The 25,010-nt window shown below is 44.7% G+C and overlaps 1 protein-coding gene across 2 annotated transcripts; it reads left to right on the forward strand.

Moving 5' to 3' along the window:
• The first annotated feature begins 1,132 nt into the window (after window positions 1-1,132).
• On the forward strand, window positions 1,133-25,010 carry Rsph3 (radial spoke head 3). 2 transcript variants are annotated; one of them, XM_045158909.1, is made up of 9 exons: window positions 1,178-1,429; window positions 7,488-7,575; window positions 12,136-12,277; window positions 13,957-14,102; window positions 15,697-15,900; window positions 17,727-17,889; window positions 19,907-19,993; window positions 20,706-21,061; window positions 24,954-25,010. In XM_045158909.1, exons 1-8 carry the CDS (start codon window positions 1,317-1,319, stop codon window positions 21,023-21,025), a joined length of 1,263 nt encoding a protein of 420 aa, XP_045014844.1. In that variant the 5' UTR covers window positions 1,178-1,316; the 3' UTR covers window positions 21,026-21,061; window positions 24,954-25,010. The 2 variants fall into 2 exon arrangements, with proteins under 2 accessions (XP_045014846.1, XP_045014844.1); XM_045158911.1 differs by lacking the exon at window positions 24,954-25,010 and having other exon boundaries at window positions 1,133-1,429; window positions 20,706-21,140.

The following is a 25,010-nucleotide window of genomic DNA, read 5'->3' on the forward strand; positions in this document are numbered from 1 at the left end:
GCAGAGGTGTAAACTGTAAATAACTGATCACAGAGATGCCTATTTCATATATATTTTTTAGCAGCCCGAGCTCTAACACTAAAGTCTCTGTGCTTCCAAACGCAAACCCAGTTTCTGAGGCTCCAGTCTTCTGAGCCTGGAGTTTGGTGGATTAAGGCACATGGGAATTGTTTTTTTTTTTTTAATTTTTTGTTCATTTTTATTTATTCATTTGAGAGTGATGGAGAAAGAGGCAGATAAAGAGCGAGAATGGGCGCGCCAGGGCCTCCAGCCACGGCAAACGACCTCCAGGCACGTGCGCCCCCTTGTACATCTGGCTAACGTGGGTCCTGGGGAGTTGAACCTGGATCCTTTGGCTTTGCAGGCAAGCACCTTAACCACTAAGCACCCCTTATGCATCTGGCTTATGTGGGTCCTGGAGAGACAAACCGAGAACCTTTGGCTTGCAGGCCTTAACCTATAAGCCATCTCTCCAGCCCAGGAATTCTGTTTTTGTTGTTGGGTGTTTGTTTTTTTCAATCCGCAACCTGCCCAACCGTTTCCCAAAGACATGTCTACGAAGCAGCCCACGTGCCTCCGAGCGCCCGAGGGTGCTCCGACGTGTTGGCACAGAGAAAGAGCGGAGAAAGCAGGCATGGAGACAGACACAGGGCAGAGGGGAGCCCCCCCACCCCACCCCTGGGGCGGAAGAGGTGGGGACGCCGGGCGCAGCAGAGAAAGCCCGGGCCAGGCCCTGACAACGTAACAGAGCGGGGAACCCGGGCCTAGGCCGTGTCATCGCCGCTACAGCCGGGGAGGAGAAACAACCGAAGACGCCCCTCAAAGAAAACAGGGGCACGTGGGCCTGCGAGGATGGCGCGGACACCAACCCCACAAAGAAGCCACACCGCGCAGCTCCGCCGGCTACCACCGCCCGGGCCCCAATGGCCGACGCCAGGGAGCCCTCACCGCGCAGGTGCACCAGGAGGCCGGCAGCGAGTGGGCGGAGTCAGGAGCCGGAAGTGTCCCTCGCCACGAAGCATTCCGGGTACTCCCCGGACCGGAAGGACCTGGAGTTCCTACCTCCTCGGGGCGGAGCCTCGGGTTGCCCGGCAACCGGTGCGCGCTGGCTCGGCGCTCGGTGGAGGGAGGAGAGCGGAGCTCGGAGCGGCGGCGCGGGCGGCTTCCCGTCGCGTCCTGTTCGCCGCGAGCAGCTCCTCGCGTCGCGCCGTCCCTGCCCTTGGCACTACTTAAACCTCTCCGGCTCCCCCGACCCCTTAACGCCCACCTGCTTCAAAGTCAGGCTCCACGGAAAGCGAGGCGGCTGGACCCCCGACATGGCTTTCATGATGACCGACCCCCGGGCCGGCGCGGGCACCTACACGTACACCAGCAAGCCGCGGGCCGTGCCCTGCCAGCGCCGCCGCTACCGGGACAACCTGCTGCAGCTGTGAGTGGACCCCCGCCGCCGCCACCTCGCGCCTCTTCTCCCCCTCTTAACACCGCCCATCACCCCCCCAAAAAAGCCCATCTCTGAGGTGCAGAGGAGTGATGCGGAAAAGAGGAATGGGGGCTGGAGAGATGAGATGGCCTAGTGGCAGTGGCGCTTGCTTACAAAGCCAGAGGTCCCAGGTTCGATTCCCAGGACCCACGTAAAGCCAGATGCACAAGGTGGCGCATGCGTCTGGAGTGTGTTTGCAGTGGTTAAGAGGCCCTGGCACGCCCATTCTCTCTCTCTCTGTCTCTCAAATAAGTTACCAGGCTGGGTTGCACATGCTTTTAATCCCAGCACTCCAGGAACAGAATCCCCATGAGTTCGAAGCCAGCCTGAGAATACATAGGGAATTACAGGTCAGCTTGGAGCTAGAGTGAGACCCTGGGGGGCAGAGGGAGAGAGAGAGAGAGAGAGAAAAGAGGAATGGCTGTCCTCTTTGGTCACTGTTGCTGGCCTGTTCCATAACAGGTACACAAAATGTTTATTGAGGGCCAGCCAAGCACCTCACTGGAGGCATTTATATACATTTTCTTAATCCATGGCATTGCCAAGTTGTTTTCATAGCTCCATTCTGTGCAGGTGAGGAAACTGAAGTACAGAAATGTCGTACACCATAGCATGTACCAAATAAGAGGGCCACTTACAGCTCTTTCCACACCAGTCTTTGAGTAGGAATTAGGTTAGCCTTCCATAGAAGCAATATACTTTCTTAAAAAATTTTTATTTACTTATTTGAGAGCGACAGACACAGAGAGAAAGACAGATAGAGGGAGAGAGAGAGAATGGGCGCGCCAGGGCTTCCAGCCTCTGCAAACGAACTCCAGACGCGTGCACCCCCTTGTGCATCTGGCTAACGTGGGACCTGGGGAACCGAGCCTCGAACCGAGGTCCTTAGGCTTCATAGGCAAGCACTTAACCACTAAGCCATCTCTCCAGCCCAGCAATATACTTTTTTAAAAATAAATTCAGACTTTAATTTTTTCCCCCTTGTTCCAGCCACTCTGAGCCACCTGGTATTTTCTTTTTTCTTTTTTTATCTTTTCACAATTTTTATTAACATTTTCCATGATTATAAAAAATATCCCATGTAATACCCTCCCCCCTACACTTTCCCCTTTAAAATTCCATTCTCCATCATATTACCTCCCCATCTCAATCATTCTTATTTTTTTTTTTTAATTTTAGGGAGAATTGGTGCTCCAGGGCCCCAGCCACTACAATTGAACGCTGGGTACTTGTCACCTAGTGGGCATGTGTGACCTTGCGCTTACTTCACCTTTGTGTCTGGCTTACATGGGATCTGGAGAGTTGAACATGGGTCCTTTGGCTTCACAGGCAAGTGCCTTAACTGCTAAGCCATCTCTCCAGACCCATAAGCAACATATTTTAACACTGAAGAATATTTATAATTACTCAGGCATTTGATAGAGACTGTAAACTTATATGGTTCTCTTAGAGTTCTTTCCATAGAAGCTTTGTGGAGCAGGAACCTCTCTGCTTTTGTCGGCCTGGAACTATGGCCGCCAAGTAATAAGAACTCAGCACAAACTGGATGTGATGATTTTAACATTGTGTAACTCTTGGTGGTTTTGAGGCAGAGGCCGTAGGATCTCTGTAAATCTAAGACCAGCCTTGTCTACACAGCAAGTTGAGGCCAGTCAGGGCTTGAAGGCGTTAGAGAATTCTGTCTTTGTTTTATTTTTTTCAGAGAATTGGCAACCTGCCAAACCCTTTCTCAAAGTCAGGTGTTTAAGGGGCTGACCAAGTGGCTCCAAGAGTCCAAGGGGTCCTCTGACATAGGGATGCTGTCTCAAGAAGAAACGAGAGAGAGAGAGAAGGAAACACAAATATAACACAAGTTTTGATTTTCATTTCAAACAATCTAAATTTTTAATTATTCTAGCGGATATTTTTAGTAAGAGATTTCTACCACTTAAGAGAAAACCAAGGGGTGGAGAGATGGCTTAGCGGTTAAGTGCTTGCCTGTGAAGTCCGAGGACTCCGGTTCGAGGCTCAATTCCTCAGGACCCACGTTAGCCAGATGCACAAGGGGGCGCACGTGTCTGGAGTTTGTTTGCAGTGGCTGGAGGCCCTGGCACGCCCATTCTCTCTCTCTCTAATTGCCTCTTTCTCTCTCTCTGTCTCTCGCAAATAAATAAATAAAAATTTTAAAAAAGAGAAAACCAAGATAGAAGACTTAAACTAGAAATTGTATAATTCATATTATATTTACATTATAAAAGAATTCAATATAGAAACCACTGTCTGGTGACAAATTTAATATGGCTGCTTAAAAATCATTACTGTGAAATCAAAGTGAAAATTTTAAACTGTGAATCAATATTAGTTTTTAATGATAACTTGGAGTAGAAGTAATATGTTAATTGATTAGTGTATCAGTGTAACTCAGAAGACATAAGAAAATCCAATTTCAAGAAAGTAGATGAGGGGCTGGAGAGATAGTTTAGTGGTTAAGGTATTTGCCTGCAAAACCTAAGGACTGAGGTTTGATTCTCCAGTGCCCACATAAAGCCAGATGCACAAAGTGGCACATTTGTCTGGAGTTCATTTGCAGTGGTTGGAGGACTTGGTGTGCTCATTTTCTTTATTTCTACCTTGATCGTAAATAAGTAAATATTTTTTATTTTTATTTTTTTTATTCTTTTTTTTTATTTTTTAAAAAAGTAGTTGAGCCGGGCATGGTGGTGCACACCTTTAATCCCAGCACTCGGGAGGCAGAGGTAGGAGGATTGCCATGAGTTCAAGGCCACCCTGAGATGACAGAGTTAATTTCCAGGTCAGCCTGGACCAGAGTGAGACCCTACCTCAAAAAAACAAAAAAAAGTAGTTGATTATAAATCATAATCATGGGTATCTTTGTGGATAAGAGTAGTAGTTTGATGAATGTGAAATGTATCCCATAGCCTCGTGAGTTTGTGACCCCACTCCCCAGTGGTGGCAATTTGGGAGGTGGAGCCTTGCGGGAGGAAGGTTGTCAGTAGAGGCAAACCTTGAGGTTTATTAGTCAGTAGTTAGGCTACTTCCACCCGGATACATAACAATATGTAAGCCAGCTTCCTGTTTGTGCCACTCTTTAAGGTGAAGCTTCCCCTTCAGACTATAAGCCAAAATAAACCCTTTCCTCTCATCTGCTTTTGGTGGGATGTTTTTTCCAAGCAACCAGAAGATAACTGCAACAGTAAGAATTATAACCTCCTATGGTATCCTATTGAAAAAGTACCCATCAGCTCATCTTGCTGATCAGTGACTAGATGATATCCAAAGAATGTCTGCTTTTAGGTCAGTCTGCCTCTACACTGTAAAGTCCTTAGTCCTGTCCAAAGTTTATATTGAATTTAATCATTCAGCTTTCTGCGTGACACATGCTGGGAATAAATAGCAATGTGGTTCAAGGGAGTCAAGGTTCCAAATTGTGACAGGGCTGAAACCAGTAGATGAAGTTTAATTGGTTAGCTGTAAAGTTTTCTGTTTATGAGAAATTAATTTCACAAATATGGATATGGTAATATCTTATTTTTCAATCAGCTAGACCTAGAAGTTTAACATTAACACAAGTGTAATATAAGTCATGGGCTTCCACTTTTCATAGAGTCATAAAGCTGAGAAAGAACAGTTGAATTTTAATCTTCTTCTTTACAAACAAGAGGTTAAACAAGAGATGAACAATGCACAGAGCCAGTCTGGAAACCTGAAGCTTTCTGAGTGCCAGTGTGGTGCCGCAAATGGGAACTTCCACACACAGCCTCCTGTGACTAGTCACAGTGAGAACACAGGTGCAGTACAAATATTGTGTGGAATTACCTCCAGGATATGTATATAAGGTATCTATGAAACATAAGTGAAATTTGAGTTTAGACTTTATTAGTGTGATTACATTATGTATATGCAAATATTCCAGGATGTGAAAACAAGTCTGAAATATGCCTGGTACCAAGTATTTCAAATACGAGTACTCACCTTTGAGCTGGGTTTGGTGGTGTACACCTTTAATCTCAGCAGTCCATGAGGTAGGAGGACATTCTGAGTTCAAAGACAGCTTGGAACTACAGAGTGAGTGCCAGGTCAGCCTGGGCTAGAGAGATACCTTACCTCAGAAAAAAAAATAGTACTCACCAGTATATTTTTTATGTATAGTTAAGTGGTTATCAACATCAGAGACATTCATCTTATCATGTGCCTAAACAAAATTGTGATGACATCCTCATTTTTCAGATTCTTTAGTGAAGAACATATGACCCTTCTAATAACTGTTTTTAATGTTTTATCTTAGAATTTAGCTTTTATTTTTATACTGATCAGATATTTAAAATCATCTTGGAAAGCAGAATAGTGGCTCCCTACAACTGACCTCACCCTAATCCCCAGAGCCTGCTAGCACATTGCCTTTTGTGGTCAGAGTGGCCTGGGCGGATATACAGCTAAGGATGTTAAAATGGGGAGATCTCCTGTGTGCTGAGTGACACCACTTCATGAAATAGAAAATACTTGTGATAGCAAATTAGAATGGGGGAGAGCTAGTTCAGTGTTGAAATTGCCTTCCAGACGTCCTAGTGAGATACCACTGGGCAACTAGATGTGCCTGGAGTTGACAAGATAGTTATGACCTAAAAATAAACTAAAATTGGCATATGCATTATAACTGAAGCCTTGCAAAAAAGATGAAGTCATCTAAGGCTGAGCAAAAACTGAACCCTGAGGACTCCTCGAGTAGCAAGAAGGTGCAGAAGACCTTCAGAGCAGAGCCACTGGCATGAAGGCTGAACCACCGAGCACTGCTCAGGCCAAGGACGAGGGGCAGGGACCCTTCAAGATGCTGAGGAGTGACTTCAGTCTGTGTCAGCAGCTTACACACTGACAGAGTGCTGTCGCCCATGTAGGTCAAGATTAACTCTGCGTAGAATAGCACTGAAGAACTTTGAAAGTATCAGCTTGAGGGCTGGGAAGATGACTCAGTGGCTAAAGACACTTGGTTAAAGTATCAAGTTTATATTTGTATTTTTCATTATCATTCTTATTCATGAAAATTCTGACTCATGAAGTAAAAATTTTACTAACATTATAAACAATGCCTTTGGGCTTAAAGAACGAGAAATTTGACCTAATTTTTTAAGGCAGATTCTTTTATTAACTTTTCCAATCCTTGATTCAAGCTTTTTTCATTCCTGTAGGACAGGCTTCCTTTCAGATGGGACGTTTTTACATGTGTCGAATACTCTTAATTATTTACAGTCCAAGTCCAGCACTGCCGCTTACTCACAGGAGATCTTGGGTGGATTCCTTTCTATTTCTCATCTGTCAAATTGGAATCATAGTTCCCAACCTGAAGATTACTGTGAGAAATAAGTAAAATAATATATGTGAATGGCCTGGCATATCGCCTAGGCATTACATACTTGATTGCCATTTGTTTCCTTATTTTTAGAAACAGTAAAATCTCTTCTTGGGCTGGAGGGATGTTTTGGCAGTTAAGGCACTTGCCTACAAAGCCATAGGACCCAGGTTCAATTCTCCAGGACTCATGTAAGCCAGATGCACAAGATGGGCATGTATCTGGAATTTATTTGCAACAGCTGGAGGCCCTGGCACTCCCATTCTCTCTCTCTCTCTCTCTTTCTGTCAAATAAAACAAATTAAAAATTTAAATCTCTTAAAGTATGTTAAATCTAAACTTATTAAAAGTGACTTCAGGGCTGGAGGGATGGCTTAGCAGTTAAGCGCTTGCCTGTGAAGCCTAAGGACCCCGGTTCAACGCTTGATTCCCCAGGACCCACGTTAGCCAGATGTTCAAGGGGCCCACGTGTCTGGAGTCCGTTTGCAGTGGCTGGAGGCTCTTCCACGCCCATACTCTCTCTCTCTCTATCTGCCTCTTTCTCTCTCTGTCTGTCGCTCTCAAATAAATAAATAAAAATAAACAAAAAATAAAAAAATTAAAAGTGACTTCACCTATTATATTGGTAGTAACACTCTGTTCACTTGGTGTTTGCTGTTACAGACCTGATGAACCTATGAATTACGGAAACATAATGTATGACAGGAGGGTGATTCGAGGCAACACGTACGCACTGCCCCCAGGACAGCTGGTAAGCACTTTGAATACTCATCCAGCTCCTCATGATGTTTGTGGGAAAGAACATTGTGTTTGCTGCGCATGACTTTTAATCCACTACTGACTAAAATGTTTATAAAATAACATAAAAATGAATTACTGAAAAGTTGACACATATGTATGTGTATGTGTGTGTGTGTGTGTGTGTGTGTGTGTGTGTGTGTATAGATAGATAATATGGGGAAGGCTCAGCAGGTAAAAAGACACTTAGTTTTAAAGCCTGGTGGCCCAAGTTCAGTTCCCCAATTCCTACATAAAGCCAGACACAAAAAGCGGCACATGCATCTGCTGTTCATTTGCAGGGGCAAGAGGCCCTGACATGCCCATACACACATGTATGCACATGTGCACACACACATGCAAGTATAAGCAAATATTTTTTTTATAGTAGATCTTACTGTTTTTACTACTTGTTTTATTTTATTTATTTATTTATTTGACAGCAACAGACACAGAGAGAAAGACAGATAGAGGGAGAGAGAGAGAGAATGGGCGCGCCAGGGCTTCCAGCCACTGCAAACAAACTCCAGATGTGCCCCCTTGTGCATCTGGCTAACGTGGGACCTGGGGAACCGAGCCTCGAACCGGAGTCCATAGGCTTCACAGGCGAGCACTTAACCGCTAAGCCATCTCTCCAGCCCAAGCAAATTTTTTTTTAAAGATACAGGACCTGGATGTGCAGAGCAGCAGTAGAATATTTGCCTAGTATGCACAAGCTAGTGGGTTCAAAGTCCAGAATTGTAAAAAGAGAGGGCGAAAAGAAAGAAAGAGAGAAGAGAAAAGGACAGAAGAGAGATAGAGATAGATAAAGTACAAATACAGAACAAGTGGAACTTGCCAAGAAGTGAGAATATGGGTCCAGCGGTACTTGCCAGGGGAAAGGATTGACTGTAAGATAGGCCCAGAGTTTCAGTTGTGCGGAAGCAAAGGGGTTCTGAAGATGGACGTGATAGATGCAGGACAATGTGAATGTGCTCACTGCCACTGAATTGTATGCTTAAGAATGATTGCAGTGGCAGGTGTCTCTTCTGTGACCACCGTGCCAGCTGCCCTTTCAGCAGCACACTAAATAAGCTTGTTTGCTTTCTGTGGTCTAAACAGTGAAATCTTTTACTAACCCACAGATACTACACCATAAAGTGATTAAAGTGGCAAGTTTATATATTTACACACACACACGGTCTCCACAATTTAAAATAATTTGGGGAGGCAGCTCAGCTGTTAAGATGCTTGCTGGCTCAGGATCAATTCCTCAGTACCCATGAAAAGCCAGATGCAAAAAGTGGCACAAGTATCTGGCGTTGGTTTGCAATAGCAAGAGACCCTGAAGTGTCCATACACATAGACATGCAAATAAATATGAAAATAATAATTAGGAAAGGGCTGGGGAAATAATCCAGTGGGTAAAAGCCCTTGCTGTCTAAGCTGAACCAGATCCCCAGAACCTGCACAAGGCTGGATGTGGAGCATGAGCTTCCACGGTCCCTGTGTGCCTACAGTTAGACAGGCGGTGGGGACGAGGAACACCTGGAAAGCACATCTGTCCTGTTGTACGAAGTGGCAAATGAAACCTTGCCTCAAGTAAGGTGGAAAGAGAAAAGCAATACCCAGAGTTATCCTCTGACCTCCACTCACGTGCCGGGGCATGAGCACTCACACGGTGCACAGATGCACAAAGGTCAAAGTAATTACTCAAATAAGCCCAGGTTTTCATTCCACAGAACTCTAGCAGACTAACAGTGTCTAAACGTTTACTGAGTTTTGTTTTTTTGTTTTTTACTTTTTTTAAGGTAAGCCCAACAGATCAGCCTTTTCTTTAAAATTTATTTGACAGTGACAAAGAGGAGGAGGGAGAGGCAGAGAGGGGGAGAGAGAGAATGGGCGCGCCAGGGCTTCCAGCCTCTGCAGACTAACTCCAGACGCGTGCGCCCCCTTGTGCATCTGGCTAACGTGGGTCCTGGGGAACCGAGCCTCGAACCGGGGTCCTTAGGCTTCACAGGCGAGCACTTAACTGCTAAGCCATCTCTCCAGCCCCCCCCCTTTTTTATGCAGGAGAGAGAGAATTGGTGTGCCAGTGTCTCCACACACATGTGCCCCCTTGTGCACATGTGTGACCTTGTGCCCTTGTGTCACTTTGTGTGTCTGGCTTATGTGGGATCTGGAAAGTCAAACATGAGTCCTGAGGCTTTGCAGGCAAGCGCCTTAACCACTAAGCCATCTCTCCAGCCCCCTTACTTTTTTAAATAATTTTTTAAATATATTTTTTTTATTTTTCAGAGAGAAAGAGGCAGAGAGAGAGAGGGAGGGAGGGAAAAGATGGGTGCATCAGGGCCTCCAGCCACTGCAAATGAACTCCAGATGCATGTGCCACCTTGTGCATCTGGCTTACGTGGGTCATGGAGAATCGAACCAGTATACTTTGCCTTTGCAGGCAAACGCCTTAACCACTAAGCCATCTCTCCAGTCCCTAAATAACTTTTTTTATGTTTATTTATTTCTATACAGAGATAGAGAGAAGAAAGGAGACAGGCAGAATGGGCACACTAGGGCCTCAGTTGCTGCAAATGAACTCCAGACACATGTGCCACTTTGTGCATCTGGCTGTACGTAGGGTACTGGGGAATTGAACCTGGGTAGTTAGGGTTTACAGGCAGGCACCTTAACCACTGAGCAATCCCTCCAGCCTTTTCTTACTTCTTTAGTTGAGTAATCAGCACCTTACCTTAAAAATCTGCCATGAGTGGTAGCTCATGCCTTTAATCCCAGCACTCCGGAGGCAGAGGTAGGAGGATTGCTGTGAGTTTGAGGCCACCCAGAGAGTACATAGTGAATTGCAGGTCAGCCTGGGCTAGAGTGAGACCCTACCTCGAAAGACCAAAAACAAAACAAAACAAACAAAAAAGTCTGCCCCACAAGCTGGGGAAGTGGCTCCGCCAGTGAAGTGCTTATTGTGCACACACAAGAGGCTCATTCCTGTCCCTAGCACCCATGCGGAGCCACGCATGGTGGCACACACTTGTCATCCCAGCACTGGGAAGGCAGAGGTGAGATCCCAGGGGCTCACTGGCCAAGAGACTGAGCTGAATTGGAGAGCTCTAGGTTCAGTGAGAGACCCTGTCTCAGCCTAAGGTGTAGAGCTGTTGAAGGCATCCAGCACTGGCACATGTGCACGCACACTTAGACATATGCAGACGCACACACAGGCATGCACACTACACATAGACATACATTTAAAAAATAACTAAAAGTCTGCCCTGAAACTTTGAGTTCCATTTAGACAAGAATGCACACAGTCCTTCTCTTCTTGGGGCTCCCAAACTCTGCACATAACATAGAAACAGTCTGGAAGGTGGAAGGAAGGCTGCAGGCTGGCTGGGGACTTTGAGACTCCAGTGGGGAGCAATACAGCAGTGTTTTCCCTGGGTTTTCTTTTGCTTCTCACATATGGTCAGTCAAATCTCACAGCCAAAGTGACAGGCACACCACCAGAAAATGCGCACTCCTTCTAGTGGTCTAGGCAAAGCACTGAAAGAGGGGCTGCCTTACAAAGCCAGAAAAGATGGAGACAGCATGACCTGTCCCCAGCACCAGAGGAAGAGCTGTCCTGCCCCTGCCAGCAGGAGCAGTGCAGAAGGCAGCGCAGTCAGCTCTCTGCCTCCCCTGGAGGTGCTGAGCGAAGAGGGAAAACAGCAAACAGCCTCCACCCCACCATCCACAGGAAGACAGACAGAGATGACTCCATGCTATAGAACGCCTGTGAACAGTTCTGTTTTCAGTCCTGTAATCAATTATCTTGTGTACTTGGGGAAGCTTCCTTGGGACTATGGATGCACTATTTATTTGTTTGCTTGCTTATTTGTTTCTGAGGCAGGCTAACCTGGAATTCACTATGTAGTCTCAGGGTGGCCTTGAACTCGCAGAGATCATCCTAGGTCTGCCTCCTGACGGCCGGGATTAAAAGCGTGCACCCCCATGCCCGGTGGGACTAAGGATGGATTCTTTGTGAGCTGATTATTTGTGGTGTGTGGGGGGGTGCATACTGAGGATTAAACATAGGGCCTCACACGTGCTAGGCAAGGGCTCTGCCACTGAGCTATGACCTCAGCCCCAGCCCCTTGATAAATATTTTTAAGGGAATTCTGTACAATTGAAGTTCAGGTTTTGTTTTTTTAAATCCTAGTGTTTTCAAGTCTGTCACCTATACACTAAAGTGTGTATTATGTAAAATCCTCTGTAACAGAATATTTATATCAGTTTTATTGAGCACCACAGAACTTGATGGTAAAAAAACAATGCTTGAGGAAAAACAAGCTACACCCATGTGTTGTACTGTGAAGTAAACTTACGTGCTGTGTCAGACACTACCTTTGTATTACCTGGCAGAGTTCAGATACGGTGATCATCGTGTGTGACCACCCAGGTGTGCTGCTGTGACGGACGCGCTGGTACTCGCCGGGAACCCCCAGGAAGGGAAGCTCCTGTCTGCTGTGAGAACTGCTGTCTGACTTTTCTAAGCTTTGTCTGTCCCCTTTAGCCTGGGCAGCCTGATCCATTAGAGCTTCAGAAACAGCAACAGGCTAGGAGGAGGGCTCAGGCCAGAAAGCGAGCCCAGCAGCTGCTCAGACCACGAACCCCTGAGCCAGTAGAAGGCAGAAAGCATGTGGATGTCCAGACAGGTATGTGACCGTGACACCAGCATTGCTTACTCGGTTATTTACATCCATTCGTTTTCACTCGTAGTTTATTAATACCTCATTCCCTTTATTTTACTTACGTATCTTCTGTATTTGCAATCCCTTCCTAATCACACAGTAGGGAAGCCCATTCATTAAACAAGTCCACAATATGTGTTGTTATGTTGATAATGCTGGTAGTAGGGATTTTGGTTTAATGAAAGAGGAGTTTCATAACCAAATGAATGCGGTTAGCCTTTTTCACATACTGCATTTATAAGAAGGTTACTGTCATAGCCCCAAACGAGTCACTTTCATCAGGACTTGGAGTAGAGGAGAGCAGTGTAGTCTACTTGGGCATTTGATTTTTGTCTCCAGAACAGTAAACACACTCATATGTGAGCTACCCTCTCTCTTTCACACCAGCCTCTTTCGTTCTTTCCTTTGCATAGCCCCACCAGGCGCTCCTGTGGCCCATGCTGGTATTGCCCACTTGACTCACCTCAGCTGGGGAGGCTTACCTTTTGACAGAGCCTTGGTAATCCACCAGTGGGTGGTGTTTTCCTTAGTCTAATGCAACCTAAGATTTGCCTAGTACCTGCCAAGGCAGTGAGTAGGTCCGCCAGGGTTATTTCTGGAGTAGAAGGGAAAAGGGCAGAACTATTCTGTCCCGTTTCTCTGCTCTCAGCCAAGCCTAGAATGAGCATCTGTGCGTGATTAACCATCAGTAGTTGTTCTGTGGGAGCAGAAGCTTACTGTTGTCATACACCGTCAGGACACTGAGTGAGACAGTCTGCTGCCTAGTGAGGATTTCCCCAGAGGCCACTCTAGGCCCTCTACCTCTGAATCTCCTCTGTCACCACAAAGACTGCGCGTGTAATTTTGATCCTTTTACATCTGAAGAAACTCGGGCCCAGAGAGGCTGCAGCTTGGCTGGACCCTGTATTCAGCACGACCCCCACGCTTAGTTCTTCACGTGGCACCGTGCTGCCCCTCGCAGAACTGATTCCTAGCGTGCAGTCTGCTGTCATGCCGTTCCTAAGCTAAAGCACAGGGGGAGTATCAGATAACATGGTGCACTGGGGAGCAATTGGTTCTTAAGATGCCCAGGAACTTCCGAATCTTGGCACGTTTGCTGTCTAAAGACTTGGTTATATGCACCCCTCGTCATGCTGCGTGCCTCACACATGCCTGAGCTCCTGTCTTCTCTTGTTCCGCTTGGTAATGCAAAGCTCAGGGGTCTCGCGGCCAGTAGACGTTCTAGGCTGGCTGACTGTCGTCTGTCACCTGTGTGATCTCGGAGCTGACAGTGGGAGTTTGACGAATCTTAGCACACATGTGTTCTAGGACTTACCTTCTGACCCAGTTAGTGTGCTTGGGTATTTTTGTTCTTGTTTTTGGTGTTGTGTGGGTTTGGGGTGGTCTCTTGGGTTGCTTTGTTTTGATTTATTGTTTTAATTTTTCCATTAGACTCAAATTCATTACATATCCGAGATTGACCTTGAACTTAAGATCATCCTGCCTCAACCTCCTGAGTACTGGAATTACAGACATATGCCTCCACACCCAATGATTTAAAACTGTTTTGAAGGAGCTGAAATTTTAAAAATATGTGTATTTCTGAAATGTAGACCATATGCAGCCTGTAATTTTAAACTCACTGCACATGATATTCCTCTTAGAACTATACCTTGAGGAAATTGCTGACCATATAATAGAAGTTGATATGGAATGCCAGACAGATGCGTTCCTGGACAGACCACCAACACCACTCTTTATTCCTGCTAAAACTGGCAAAGATGTGGCCACCCAAATACTAGAAGGAGAGGTACAGTATATCTTTCGGCTTCTCTCCATTTTCCTGAATAATGTAAAGTGAGGTTCAGATAAAGCTTAATAAAGGCAAGAACCATTTTCTAGTCAGGAAAGTTCTACCATTCAGATTTCTTTCCAAATGTCACCAATGATAATTTTATCCTGAAGTATCCAGAAATGCTTGAATACTGTATTTCATTTTCTCCTATTCATTGATGAGAAATAAAATTAATATAAATTTTTTTATTTTTATTTATTAACTTAAGAAAGAGTGAAAGAAGTAGATAGAGAGTGGGTATGCCAGGGCCTCCAGCCACTGTAAACAAATTCCAGACACATGTACCACCTTGTGTATCTGGCTTATGTGAGTTCTGGGGACTCAAACCTGGGTACTTTGGCTTTGCAGGCAAGTGCATTAGTGGCTAGACCATCTCTCCAGTCCTTTTGTAAATATTTTATACATTTGATTTTGATTGTATAGTTACTGAATGTGTGTACTTAACATTTACTCCTTTATAGAAGAGGTTGCACTCTTAGTTACTTGTGGAGCATACCACTTTTATTCAGGTGCTCTTTGTTTAAAGAAAAGGTCTGTTGGTTATGTTTTCATCTCAGTGTGGAAGAAAGACAAGGCACTGACCACATCCTTCATCACTGCATGAAATTTAAGAATTGAAAAAACTCAGAACTGTCATTGAAATTGCAAAACAAAATAAGTCTTCAGAAGCTACATAGAAAGGTCTGCCTCTAAATCCTAGACTTAAAACATTAAAATTGCCATTATTCTTGTCCCATAATTCATCCAACTGTTGTCAAAAATATTAGTAACTACCAAGTGGAAAAGACAGAATATTTACGTTTGGTTTCAGAGTTTGGTCTTGAAATAGTTGAGTATCAAGATTCATACTGAGGGCTGGAGAGGTGGCTTAGCAGTTAAGCCACTTGCCTGCAAAGCCAAAGGACCTAGGCTCAATTCTGTAGTACCTATGTAAGCCAGATGCACAAGACGGCACATGCGTCTGGAGTTTGCAGCAGCTGGAGGCCCTGGTGTATCCATTTTCTTTCTCTGTCTCTCTCTGTTTCTGTCTCTCTCTGTGTGTCTCTGTCTGTCTTTCTCTCTCAAATAAAAAAAAATTAAAATATTTTTTAAAAAGATTCATATTGAGGGCTGGAGGGATTGCTGAGTGGTTAAGACGTTTGTCTGCAAAGCCAGAGGACCCAGGTTTGATTCCTCAGGACATATGAAAGCCAGATGCACAAGGTGGGACATATGTCTGGAGTTCATTTTCAGTAGCTGAGGGCCCTGATGTGCCCATTTTCTCTATCTTCCTCTCTGCCTCTTTCTTTCTCTTTCTCTCTCTCTCAAATAAAATAAATAAAAAGATTCATATTGAAAATGTATAGATTCAGTTTTTTGCTTTTACACAAAATGCTGTGCCTTTTAGGACTGTCTTGATAATTAAAAAATGCAAATAAAGTAGTGTCACAGTGTCAGGCGTCCAAACAGCACGTGATAAGTGGTGGCCTACTACTTCTTTGTCATTCTCCTTTATATTTCATTGTACCTTTGGTTCATGGTGACAGTTTCGCTTTATTTTGTGTTTAAGCTCTTTGACTTTAACCTTGAAGTTAAGCCAATGTTAGAAGTCTTGGTAGGGAAAACAATCGAACAGTCCCTCCTGGAAGTGATGGAAGAAGAAGAGCTAGCCGACCTGCGGGCCAGTCAGTATGCCTATGAGGAAATACGCAACGTGGAGCTGGCTGAAGTGCAGAGGCTGGAGGAGCAGGAGAGGCGACACCAGGAAGAAAAGGTACAGCATTCTCGTTCCTGCCTCAGTGTTTCGTTCCTGCCCTTTTTGTTCCCAGGGCTTTGTGCACAATGGGCACATCCTCTACTACTGCACTGTGCCCCCAGCCCTCCTTAGTCTCTCTTCTACGTGACCTCCTGTGCTGAGTTACAGTTGACGTGTCATAAAGCTCATAACTGTGGAAATGCATTAGAAAAAGGCATATGGCATGTGTCGCTCAGATCTCTCCTTTAGATCATAGATCTTTCATGGACTGACTTACATTTTGTAAATTTCACCTACATGAACAGATATAAATGAGTGTCCAGAAGTTCCCAAGTGAAATGGTCGTTCCTAAATTGCATGTGTCCCAATTGGAGGATGATCCTAAATAGTAGGAGCAAGAAATAGATTGGTCTCTTATAATTAAGCAGCAGGAGGGTGAAAATAGAAAAAGGTAGGGTAAAAGGAGGACTACACAGAATCTTGCATCTTTTTCTCAGTGCCAGACCTTTCTCTATATACTTAGAGATACTCTAGAAATATTTGGGTCCTTTTGGAATAGGGTTCAGATTATTGGAAGTTTTATGACTTCAGTAAGAGAAGCTTCAGTGTTCTAAGATATGTAAATAGTCTGCAATTAGAAAAACCTAGTCTTGATAATATTTGAGTTCTGTTGTTCACTGTGTAGATAAGTTAAAAGGCCATGCCTGCGGACCTTGCCCAGTTAAAAGTATTTCCCAGAACGCCTGAGTGACCGTGAGGAATAAGCTTATTTCTTGGGAAATTTTACTCAATACTCAATCTACTGGACTTTAAATTTTTCTCCAAAATTAATAATTAATTGTATGAAGAGCATAGGTTTTATTAAATAACATATTATACTAATACAAAATTTTGTTTACCAATATAAACATGGATTATAAAAACATTTTGAAATAATCGGTGAAATCTTCATCAAAAGTAGTTACTTGAGCCGGGCGTGGTGGCGCACACCTTTAATCCCAGCACTTGGGAGGCAGAGGTAGGACGATTACTGTGAGTTCAAGGCTACCCTGAGACTAGATAGTGAATTCCAGGTCAGCCTGGGCTAGAGTGAAACCCTATCTCAACAAAACAAAACAAAACAAAACAAAAAAGTACTTATTTGATATTAGGAAATATAGGAAATCTAAGAATATAAGTCATCTAGGTTTATATTTGCCTTATAGAACATTAATCATGCCTTTAATCCCAGCACTTGGGAGACAGACATAGGAGGGTTGCCATGAGTTTGAGGCAAGCCTAGTGAATGCATAGTGAATTCCAGGTCAGCCTGGGCGAGAGCAAAACCCTACCTCAAAAAACAAAATGTGCTGGGTGTCGAGGTGCACACCTTTAATCCCAGCACTCGGGAGGCAGAGGTAGGAGGATCCCAGTGAGTTTGAGGCCACCCTGAGACTATATAGCTAAACAGCTAGAGTGAAACCCTACCTTGGAAAACTTAACAAAAAAAGCAAAAATGTATTAATGCTCTCACAGGCTGGCCGTGAACTCACTATCTACTTACCTGTCTCATCCTCTCAAGTGCAGTTATTAAAGCTGGCCACTGCTATATCGGCTGTCATTATCTTTTTGAAAGCACCCATACAGTTAAGCACTGAAATTATTTTGTTTGAGAATGGATCAAGACAGGAGTATTACTTGGCTCAGTGTTTTCATACCTTGGTAAATTTGGTGCCCACTAGTTGTTGAAGTTCATCACATCCTGATGAAAACTATGGCTCTGCAGTAGACACTTGGCTGTCTGCTTTCCGTTCCGCATGTCTCCTTCCCTATCCCTGCCAACGGCGTCTCGTCTCTCTCGGCAGGAGCGCCGTAAGCAGCAGCAGTGGGAAATGGTCCACAAGCGTAACGAGACCGCACAGAAGATCTCGGCCCGGGCCTTCGCGCAGCGCTACCTGGCTGACCTTCTGCCTTCTGTGTTTGACAGTCTCAGGAACAGCGGGTACTTCTACGATCCCATCGAAAGAGGTGCGTGGGGAGCTGCGGCTCTTCGCATGGCTCACGTGCTTGTCACGTTCCCTTCCCTAGCTTGTTTACAAAAGCCAGGGTCTTGCTTAGTTGTTGTTACTCAGAAGTATGTAGTGGTGCCGTATTGGTACATACCATTATTATAGGTCAATCAGAAGACAAAATTTTCAATATTTTTGTTTGAGAGAGAGTATGAGTATGGGAGCTCCAGAGCCTGCTCTCACTACAACTGGACTCCAGATGCATGTGCCACTATGTACATCTGGTTTTACATGGGTACTGGGGATTTGAATCCAGGCTGCCAGGCTTTACAAACAAGCACCTTCGACGTGAGCCATCTCTCCAGCCTAGAAACTAAATTTTAAAACATTGTAAGGCAATACATTACAAAAGTCTTGTTTTTAGAATATTAACAGCTCTTTATTGAAAGGCGCATTGAACAGGAGCAAAACATATGGCTTGAGTTTGGGTCCCAGCTTCATTCACTGCTTTTGACCTCCAGTTTCCTCATCTTTTAAATGAGGATTTTTTTAGGAGTTAAATCACAAATTATATTAAATTTTGCATAGACAAAAGTGCCTTGTGTGTAAAAAGTACCTTGTGCATGTGTGAATAGCTGTTGTTACTTTCCCTCAGCTTTCTGTCCCAGCCAAAACCCCTGTGAGGGAGCTGCCCACCGCCTCCCAGCACGGAGCTCCATGCTTCCTCCTGGGCAGGTGTGGAGACTTCTTACAAAGGAACTGTGACCTCTGCCTTCATAGAGTCCAGACTGTAACCCAGCCTCTCCTCAGAACCCATCGTAGGCAGGCTAGCTGAACGAAGAAGAGGTGACGTGTTCTCATTGTCACCTTCCTTGGACTGTATGGAGGTGACACATTCTCATTGACACCTTTCTTGGACTGTAAAGCATTTTCTTCTCCTTGCTTTGTACCCTGGCCCTGTGTTCACTGGTGAATGCTTTCAAGGATGAAAGGTTGATTTTGGCACATGGTTTCATCCCATAGCCACTAAACTCCATTGTTTGGGGGCCTGTGGTGAGGCACAGAACCTCATGGAAGGGACAACAGTAGATCAAAGCCATCATAAGAAGCGGAGGAAGGGGCTGAGGCCGCTGAAACACTCAAGAGCCCTCGTCTGTCCCGTGATCTCCCCACTGAGGCCCGCCGCCTCAGAGCCCTCCCACCCCACGCGCCTTCAGAAAGAGCGAGCTGTCATGCATGAGCCTTGGGGACTATTCAATATCCAAACTATAGTACTAGGCCTCTTAACTCTCAGGCACAGAAAGCAGTAATTTTTTTTTTTTTTAATTTATAGATGGCAATAGAAATCAGTTTAAACCTTGCAAATGAAATTCTTTCTTGAGTGTTAAAGGTGTTAAATCATTTACAGTAGCAAATATTTTCTGTCGCACTCTCAATTGTCTTCCTATTAGTAGATAACAATTAGATGCCTGCCCACAAAAAAGCAGCTTTTAAACTTCCAAGTATATACTATGATAGACTACATTTTAAAAGTAGTAATACAGTAGAATTTCACTTTAGTTGGAACAAACCTTTTTACTAATGGAAACACACCAATTCTGACCCATTTCTAGGTGGCTGCCTTCTTAGATGCCCTTTGGCCTGCTCACTCTGACTCTGATCAGCTTCCATTAAGGCCTGGGCTTCTCTTTGCTGGCAGTGCATTTTCCCAGGCTGCAACCCATTTCCCTGGAGTTGTCCATGGTCAGTGTCTTGGCCAGCCCTGCCTCCTTCAGTACTTCACATCACACCTGCCTCCTTCCTCTGCCTTACATCTCGCCCTTGGACCCAGCTCCACCTGCTTTGCCTCCCAGGAAAGCCTCATTAGAAAGGCTGACCAGAGCATCTGTAGGGAACATGGCAAAAGAAGCAGTTTGGGTCCATTTAACATTTTGTATTGAGGGAACAGTGTTAGTGATCAGTGTTACATTAGGGAAAAGCACACTCTTTTGTCTAGAATGATTATAAAAATGGCATAGTTAAACTGTTTATTACAGATATTGAGGTAGTATTTCTTCCGTGGCTGATGAATGAAGTTGAAAAAACCATGGAGTACAGCATGATTGGAAGAACAGTGTTTGACAGTAAGTTTTGTTATGTTGAGGTGTCATGTTATGTTGTTTTGTTATGTTATATTGTTATGTTATTTTTTATGTTGTGATGTTATGTTATGTTATGTTATGTTATGTTATGTTATGTTATGTTATGTTATGTTATGTTATGTGAAAGCCATCTCTAAAATGTTCAGTGGAAGTAAAAACAAGGTACTAGGGGTTTAGGAAAGTCCTTGAACCCCAAGCCCTAGGTTCATGTCTACTTTTTTGCAAATTTTTTTTGTTTATTTTTTTATTTGAGAGCAACAGGCAGAGAGAGACAGAATGGGCACACCAGGGCCTCCAGCCTCTGCAAACGAACTCCAAATGCATGCACCACCTTGTGCATCTCGCTTACCTGGAGAATTGAACCTGGATCCTTAGGCTTCACAGGCAAGCGCCCTAACTGCTAAGCCATCTTTCCAGCCCAACTATGCTGAATTTAAAAGATAAGCTGGGCATGGTGGTGCACACCTTTAATCCCAGCACTGGGGAGCCTGAGGTAGGAGGACCAATGTGTGTTTGAGACCAGCCTAAGACTGATCCCAGGTCAGCCTGGTCTAGAGCAAGAACCTGCCTTAAAAAAAAGTTTTGAGCTGGGGCAGGGAAGAAGAGTAGGGTGTTTTTTTTGTGTGTGTGTGTTTGTTTGTTTTTTCTCTATAAATAAAGGATGAAAACTCACAGTAACCTCTGAACTTTTCAGTGTTGATCCGCAAGGTAGTTGAAAGGAGACTGAACACTTATGAGTCAAAAGAGGATAGGCTGCCCCCAGTGGCATCTGAGGACAGGAACGGGCTCAAAGACTCGGAAGCAGTGATGAATCCCTCGGTGAGTTTTAACTTGCAGGAAGCAGCCACACTGCAGGCCCAGAGGTCATTATTAGACAGAGACAACCCACAAGCACCAACCCAAGAAAGGAAGCCCATGGAAGAAGGCGAGCTCTTAAGTCAAGAAGAACAAGAAATGAGGGAAACCGTAGGAAAGGAAGAGCCACCCCAACCAGAGGGCACTTGGGAGCAGTGAACCACTCAACACTCAGTTAATAATAAAGACAATCAGGTAATGATGCATGTGACCCTCAGTTGTCTCATGAACTGAACAGGTCAATTATAAAATAATAAAACTCATGAAAAAGACACTGTTCTTCATTTATTTAAGGCTCTGTTGTCATTCTCATGAGAGTCATGTCTAAGTTTCCCACTGTCTTCATCTCTAAGTCGTGAACATGTCTTTCCTTAATCCTTCTAAGAGTGTGAGTTAACTCTTCTGGTAAGTCTCAGACCCCTGTTACATAATAGCGCTACTTAGCCACTGAGCTGCTCCTCTCTGTAGGAAAGTCACTGCACTCACTGTGGGAAAGAACAGAACACACACAAACTATGTCTACAAGCCAACATGCTTCCTCCCTCCCTCCCGAGAGCAAGAACTGAGCCCTCATTTGCATGAAACCAAAGAGCTTCCCCTTCCACCCGCAGTGTTGAAGGCTTTACAGAGTGCTCTGGTTTGGCACGGTGCTCTCATCACGTGTTTTCATAGTCCTACTACAGAAATTTTCCAAGCAGTGCCAAGGAACAAAAGTCATCATTTGCCCTCATGTAGTCACACCCCTCTGCCAAGGCAAACCACTATTGTGGCTAGGTGGGAACTGCTGGGGCCTTCTCTGAGTTAATTTAGGGCAATATATATGTATGTATGTATGTATGTGTGTGTGTAACACATCTAGAAACATACAGGTTGAGTTTTGCTTATATAGATACAAATATGTAATTTGCACATTTTGTTTTTATCTAATAGTATGTCTTCGATCTTTCAACATTACTGACGCAGGATTTTGAGATTCAGGAATGGTCTCTCAAGTTTATGAACCCCAAATTTTGGGTCCTGTCCTATTTTTATTTCATTTTTATTTATTTGTTTATTTGAGAGAAATAGGCAGAAAGAGAGAACGGGCATGTCAGGGCCTCCAGCCATTGCAAACAGACTCTCGGCTCATGGGCCACTCTGTGATCTGGTTTACGTGGATCTTGGAGAATCAAACCTGGGTCCTTTGGCTTTGCAGGCAACGCCTTAACTGCTAAACCATTATTTTTAACAATTAATAAAAACAAATGGACTCAAGGAGGATAACTTAAATTACTAAGTTTAGGGAGGAATCACAAATTGTGGGGTTTAGGGGAAACTGGGATCTAGGAAGAAGGCTAGAGAAAAGTCATAAGCACATGGACACACATGCTTATGTGGAAAACACAGCAGAGTCCGTGAGAGTCATGTAAGAGAAATTGGGGGTTTTAGGGGAAGACCAGAGCAGAGCCACAGCACTTGGAGGAGAGAACCTGGGAGCTTGTCTAGGGAGCTTTAGATGCGCACATAGCATCCAGCCCGAGCTTCCCGTGGAAGACGTTAAGAGGGCAAATGGTGGTGGCTTAAGGAAGAGGAAGAGAGGGAAGTGTGGGTGAGAAGTGAGTAGTAAAGAGAGCTACACCCACGACCACCCCAGGCTCAGAGAAGTTACACAGGTAGCAGGCCCAGAGCTGAGAAAGCGCCCACACGGCAGGCCAGAGCGCATGGGAAATAAATGCGTGGTAGATTCAGAGCACAGGAGAGCCACACGCAATCAAAGTGAGACGTGCCTCCAAAGTGCGATGCAGAAGATTATTCTGGCCAAGAAATAGCACTCTGCTCTTGCCCCACTCAGCCAGGCTAAGTGTGTGAGGGAGCAAGACTCACGTGTATCCCTGTGCCCAGAGCTAGGGCAGGGTAGGGGAAAATGTACTCCTTGTGTCAAATTCAGCCATGTAAAGGGGAAGACCAGGGTGGCTTGCAGATTTGAAGGGCAGGCTTCTTCCGGTATATCCTGTAAGAAAAAGAAGCTGGCCTTATAGTATCTGGAGAAAAGAATATTAAATGGCAACTTGGAGTGACTCAAAGCTTATGAAAAATTTCCCAGGCACAGAGGATTCTGTCTGTGGTAACAAGGCAGAACACTGAGGTCCCACATGTCTAGAAGACTTGTCACAACTGTAGTAACTTTGCATGTGGCTTAGGCGTGTAAAAAGCTTCAAACTACTGCAGACTTTACACACACTTGCTAATAACTCTTCATAAACTCATACTTTCTGTTGTTTCAACTAACTAAAAAAACAGATGGTAAATCAAGTTGGGCATGGTGGTGCACACCTTTAATCCCCGCACTTGGGAGGATCGCTGTGAGTTTGAGGCCACCCTGAGAATACATAGTGAAATCCAGGTCAACCTTGGCTAGAGAAAAACCCTACCTCAAAAAAAGGTAAATCATGAATATTGTGATAAATACATAGAGACACAATCCTTGGCCTAAGTTCCCATATCACTAAACTAGATCCACAAACTCTCGTGTCACTTTTTCTGGGACAAAACACCAGACCAAAAGTAGCTATGGAAGGAAGGGGTTTATTTCAGTTTAGTCTTCAGGGGAAGGTTTTTATCTTATTGGTAACTATAGTATGCGAGGACTGTAATTTGATCTCACTCCTGTCCCATTTCACTCTTTTGTCCCCCTTCCCATCCCTATTTCACTGAGCACCCTCCTCTTTCCAAGTAGCCCTTCCTCTGTTTTGATGTCTCATTCCTCTTGTCTCCTGCTGCCCTTCATGTTAAAATGTTGAAGGGCTCAGAACTGTGCAGGTCTCGTGGGGGTGCCGACCGCTGTGAGGTCACGAAACGTACCACAGTTCATGTCCAGAGGACAGTGCCTCCTTCCCACCCCGTGGCTCTTACGTTCTTCCCGCTCCTTCTTCTCCGGTGTTCTCTGAGCATCGGAGGGATTGGAGGGCACCTCATTGAGTGTTGAGCACTGGCCTTTCTCTTCCCCTTGATGAGTTTTGGGTCTCTAGTGGAAGTTTCATCATGGCATGTCAGCAGAGGCTGAACATCACATCTTGTCACACCAGCTGGGAAGTGAAACCACAAGGCCCAGCCCAAGCAAACACCTCCTTCAGCAAGGCCCCCACCTCCCAAATTGCCACAGTTAGGGATGGAGTACAAGCACATGAGCTTATGGATGACATTTCACATTCAACCCACCATATTGATGTTTCTCTGCCTTTCATAAACCAAGAAAATGGTCTAGGGCTGGAGAGATGACTTAGTGGTTAAGGCACATGCCTGTGAAGCCTAAGGACCCAGGTTCAATTCTGTAGGTGCCACATAAGCCAGATGCACATCTGGAGTTTGTTTGCATTGGCTGGAGGCCCTGGCATGCCCATTCTCTCTCTCTCTCTCTAATAAGTAAAATCTTTTAAAAAATGAAAATGGTCTAGCTTAAAGACGTGAGTTAAAAAATAAAAGTAGGGGCTGGAGAGATGGCTTAGCAGTTAAGCACTAGCCTGTGAAGCCTAAGGACCCATGTTAGCCACATGCACATGGGGGCACATGCTTATGGAGTTCATTTGTAGTGGCTGAAGGCCCCGGCACACCCATTCTCTCTCAAATAAATAAATAAACCAAAAAAGAAAGAATTAAAAATACATATATACAAGTAGGATCACTGAGCAATCCTGCTGGAACTGAGCTGAAAACCTCCATGTAGACCAGCTGACAGAAAGCTGGTAAAAAGCCATGCTGAATGCAGCTCAATGGGAGAGAGAAAAATCACAAGTGAAGATACTCAACAGTGGACACTGCAAGCCAAACAGGCCAAATGAGCCAACAGGTGCAATAGTGGAACATCCATTATGGCAGAAACCAACTGCCCTCTAATTTGACTAGAGGCCCGCTCCATGGGAGGCAATACATACCTGATACTGAAAGCCTACAACAGAGGTAGTCATGAGCCATAGGGATGTAACATCTGCTGCTGTCTGGCTAAATGTATATACTATGTTATCAAACTGCCCAGTAAACACTTCTCTTAATGTTCATACCCTTATATTAATGCTACTCTCACTTTTGGTAGAGAACCTTCTCTTTTCAGATGGCAGTGAGCTTGGGATGACTCAGAAGGCATCATGGTGCTGGAAAGAAGTGACAG

This window comes from Jaculus jaculus, chromosome 9, assembly GCF_020740685.1.
Source record: "Jaculus jaculus isolate mJacJac1 chromosome 9, mJacJac1.mat.Y.cur, whole genome shotgun sequence".
Classification (NCBI taxonomy): Eukaryota; Metazoa; Chordata; class Mammalia; order Rodentia; family Dipodidae; genus Jaculus; species Jaculus jaculus.

Bases quoted from the DNA above. Each gene is read 5' to 3' on its own strand.
- Rsph3 (XM_045158911.1), top strand. From the start codon at position 1,317: ATGGCTTTCATGATGACCGACCCCCGGGCCGGCGCGGGCACCTACACG. The intron at 7,576-12,135 runs GTAAGCACTTTG...TGTCCCCTTTAG, and splicing joins CACTGCCCCCAGGACAGCTG to CCTGGGCAGCCTGATCCATT. The intron at 19,994-20,705 runs GTAAGTTTTGTT...TGAACTTTTCAG, and splicing joins TGGAAGAACAGTGTTTGACA to TGTTGATCCGCAAGGTAGTT.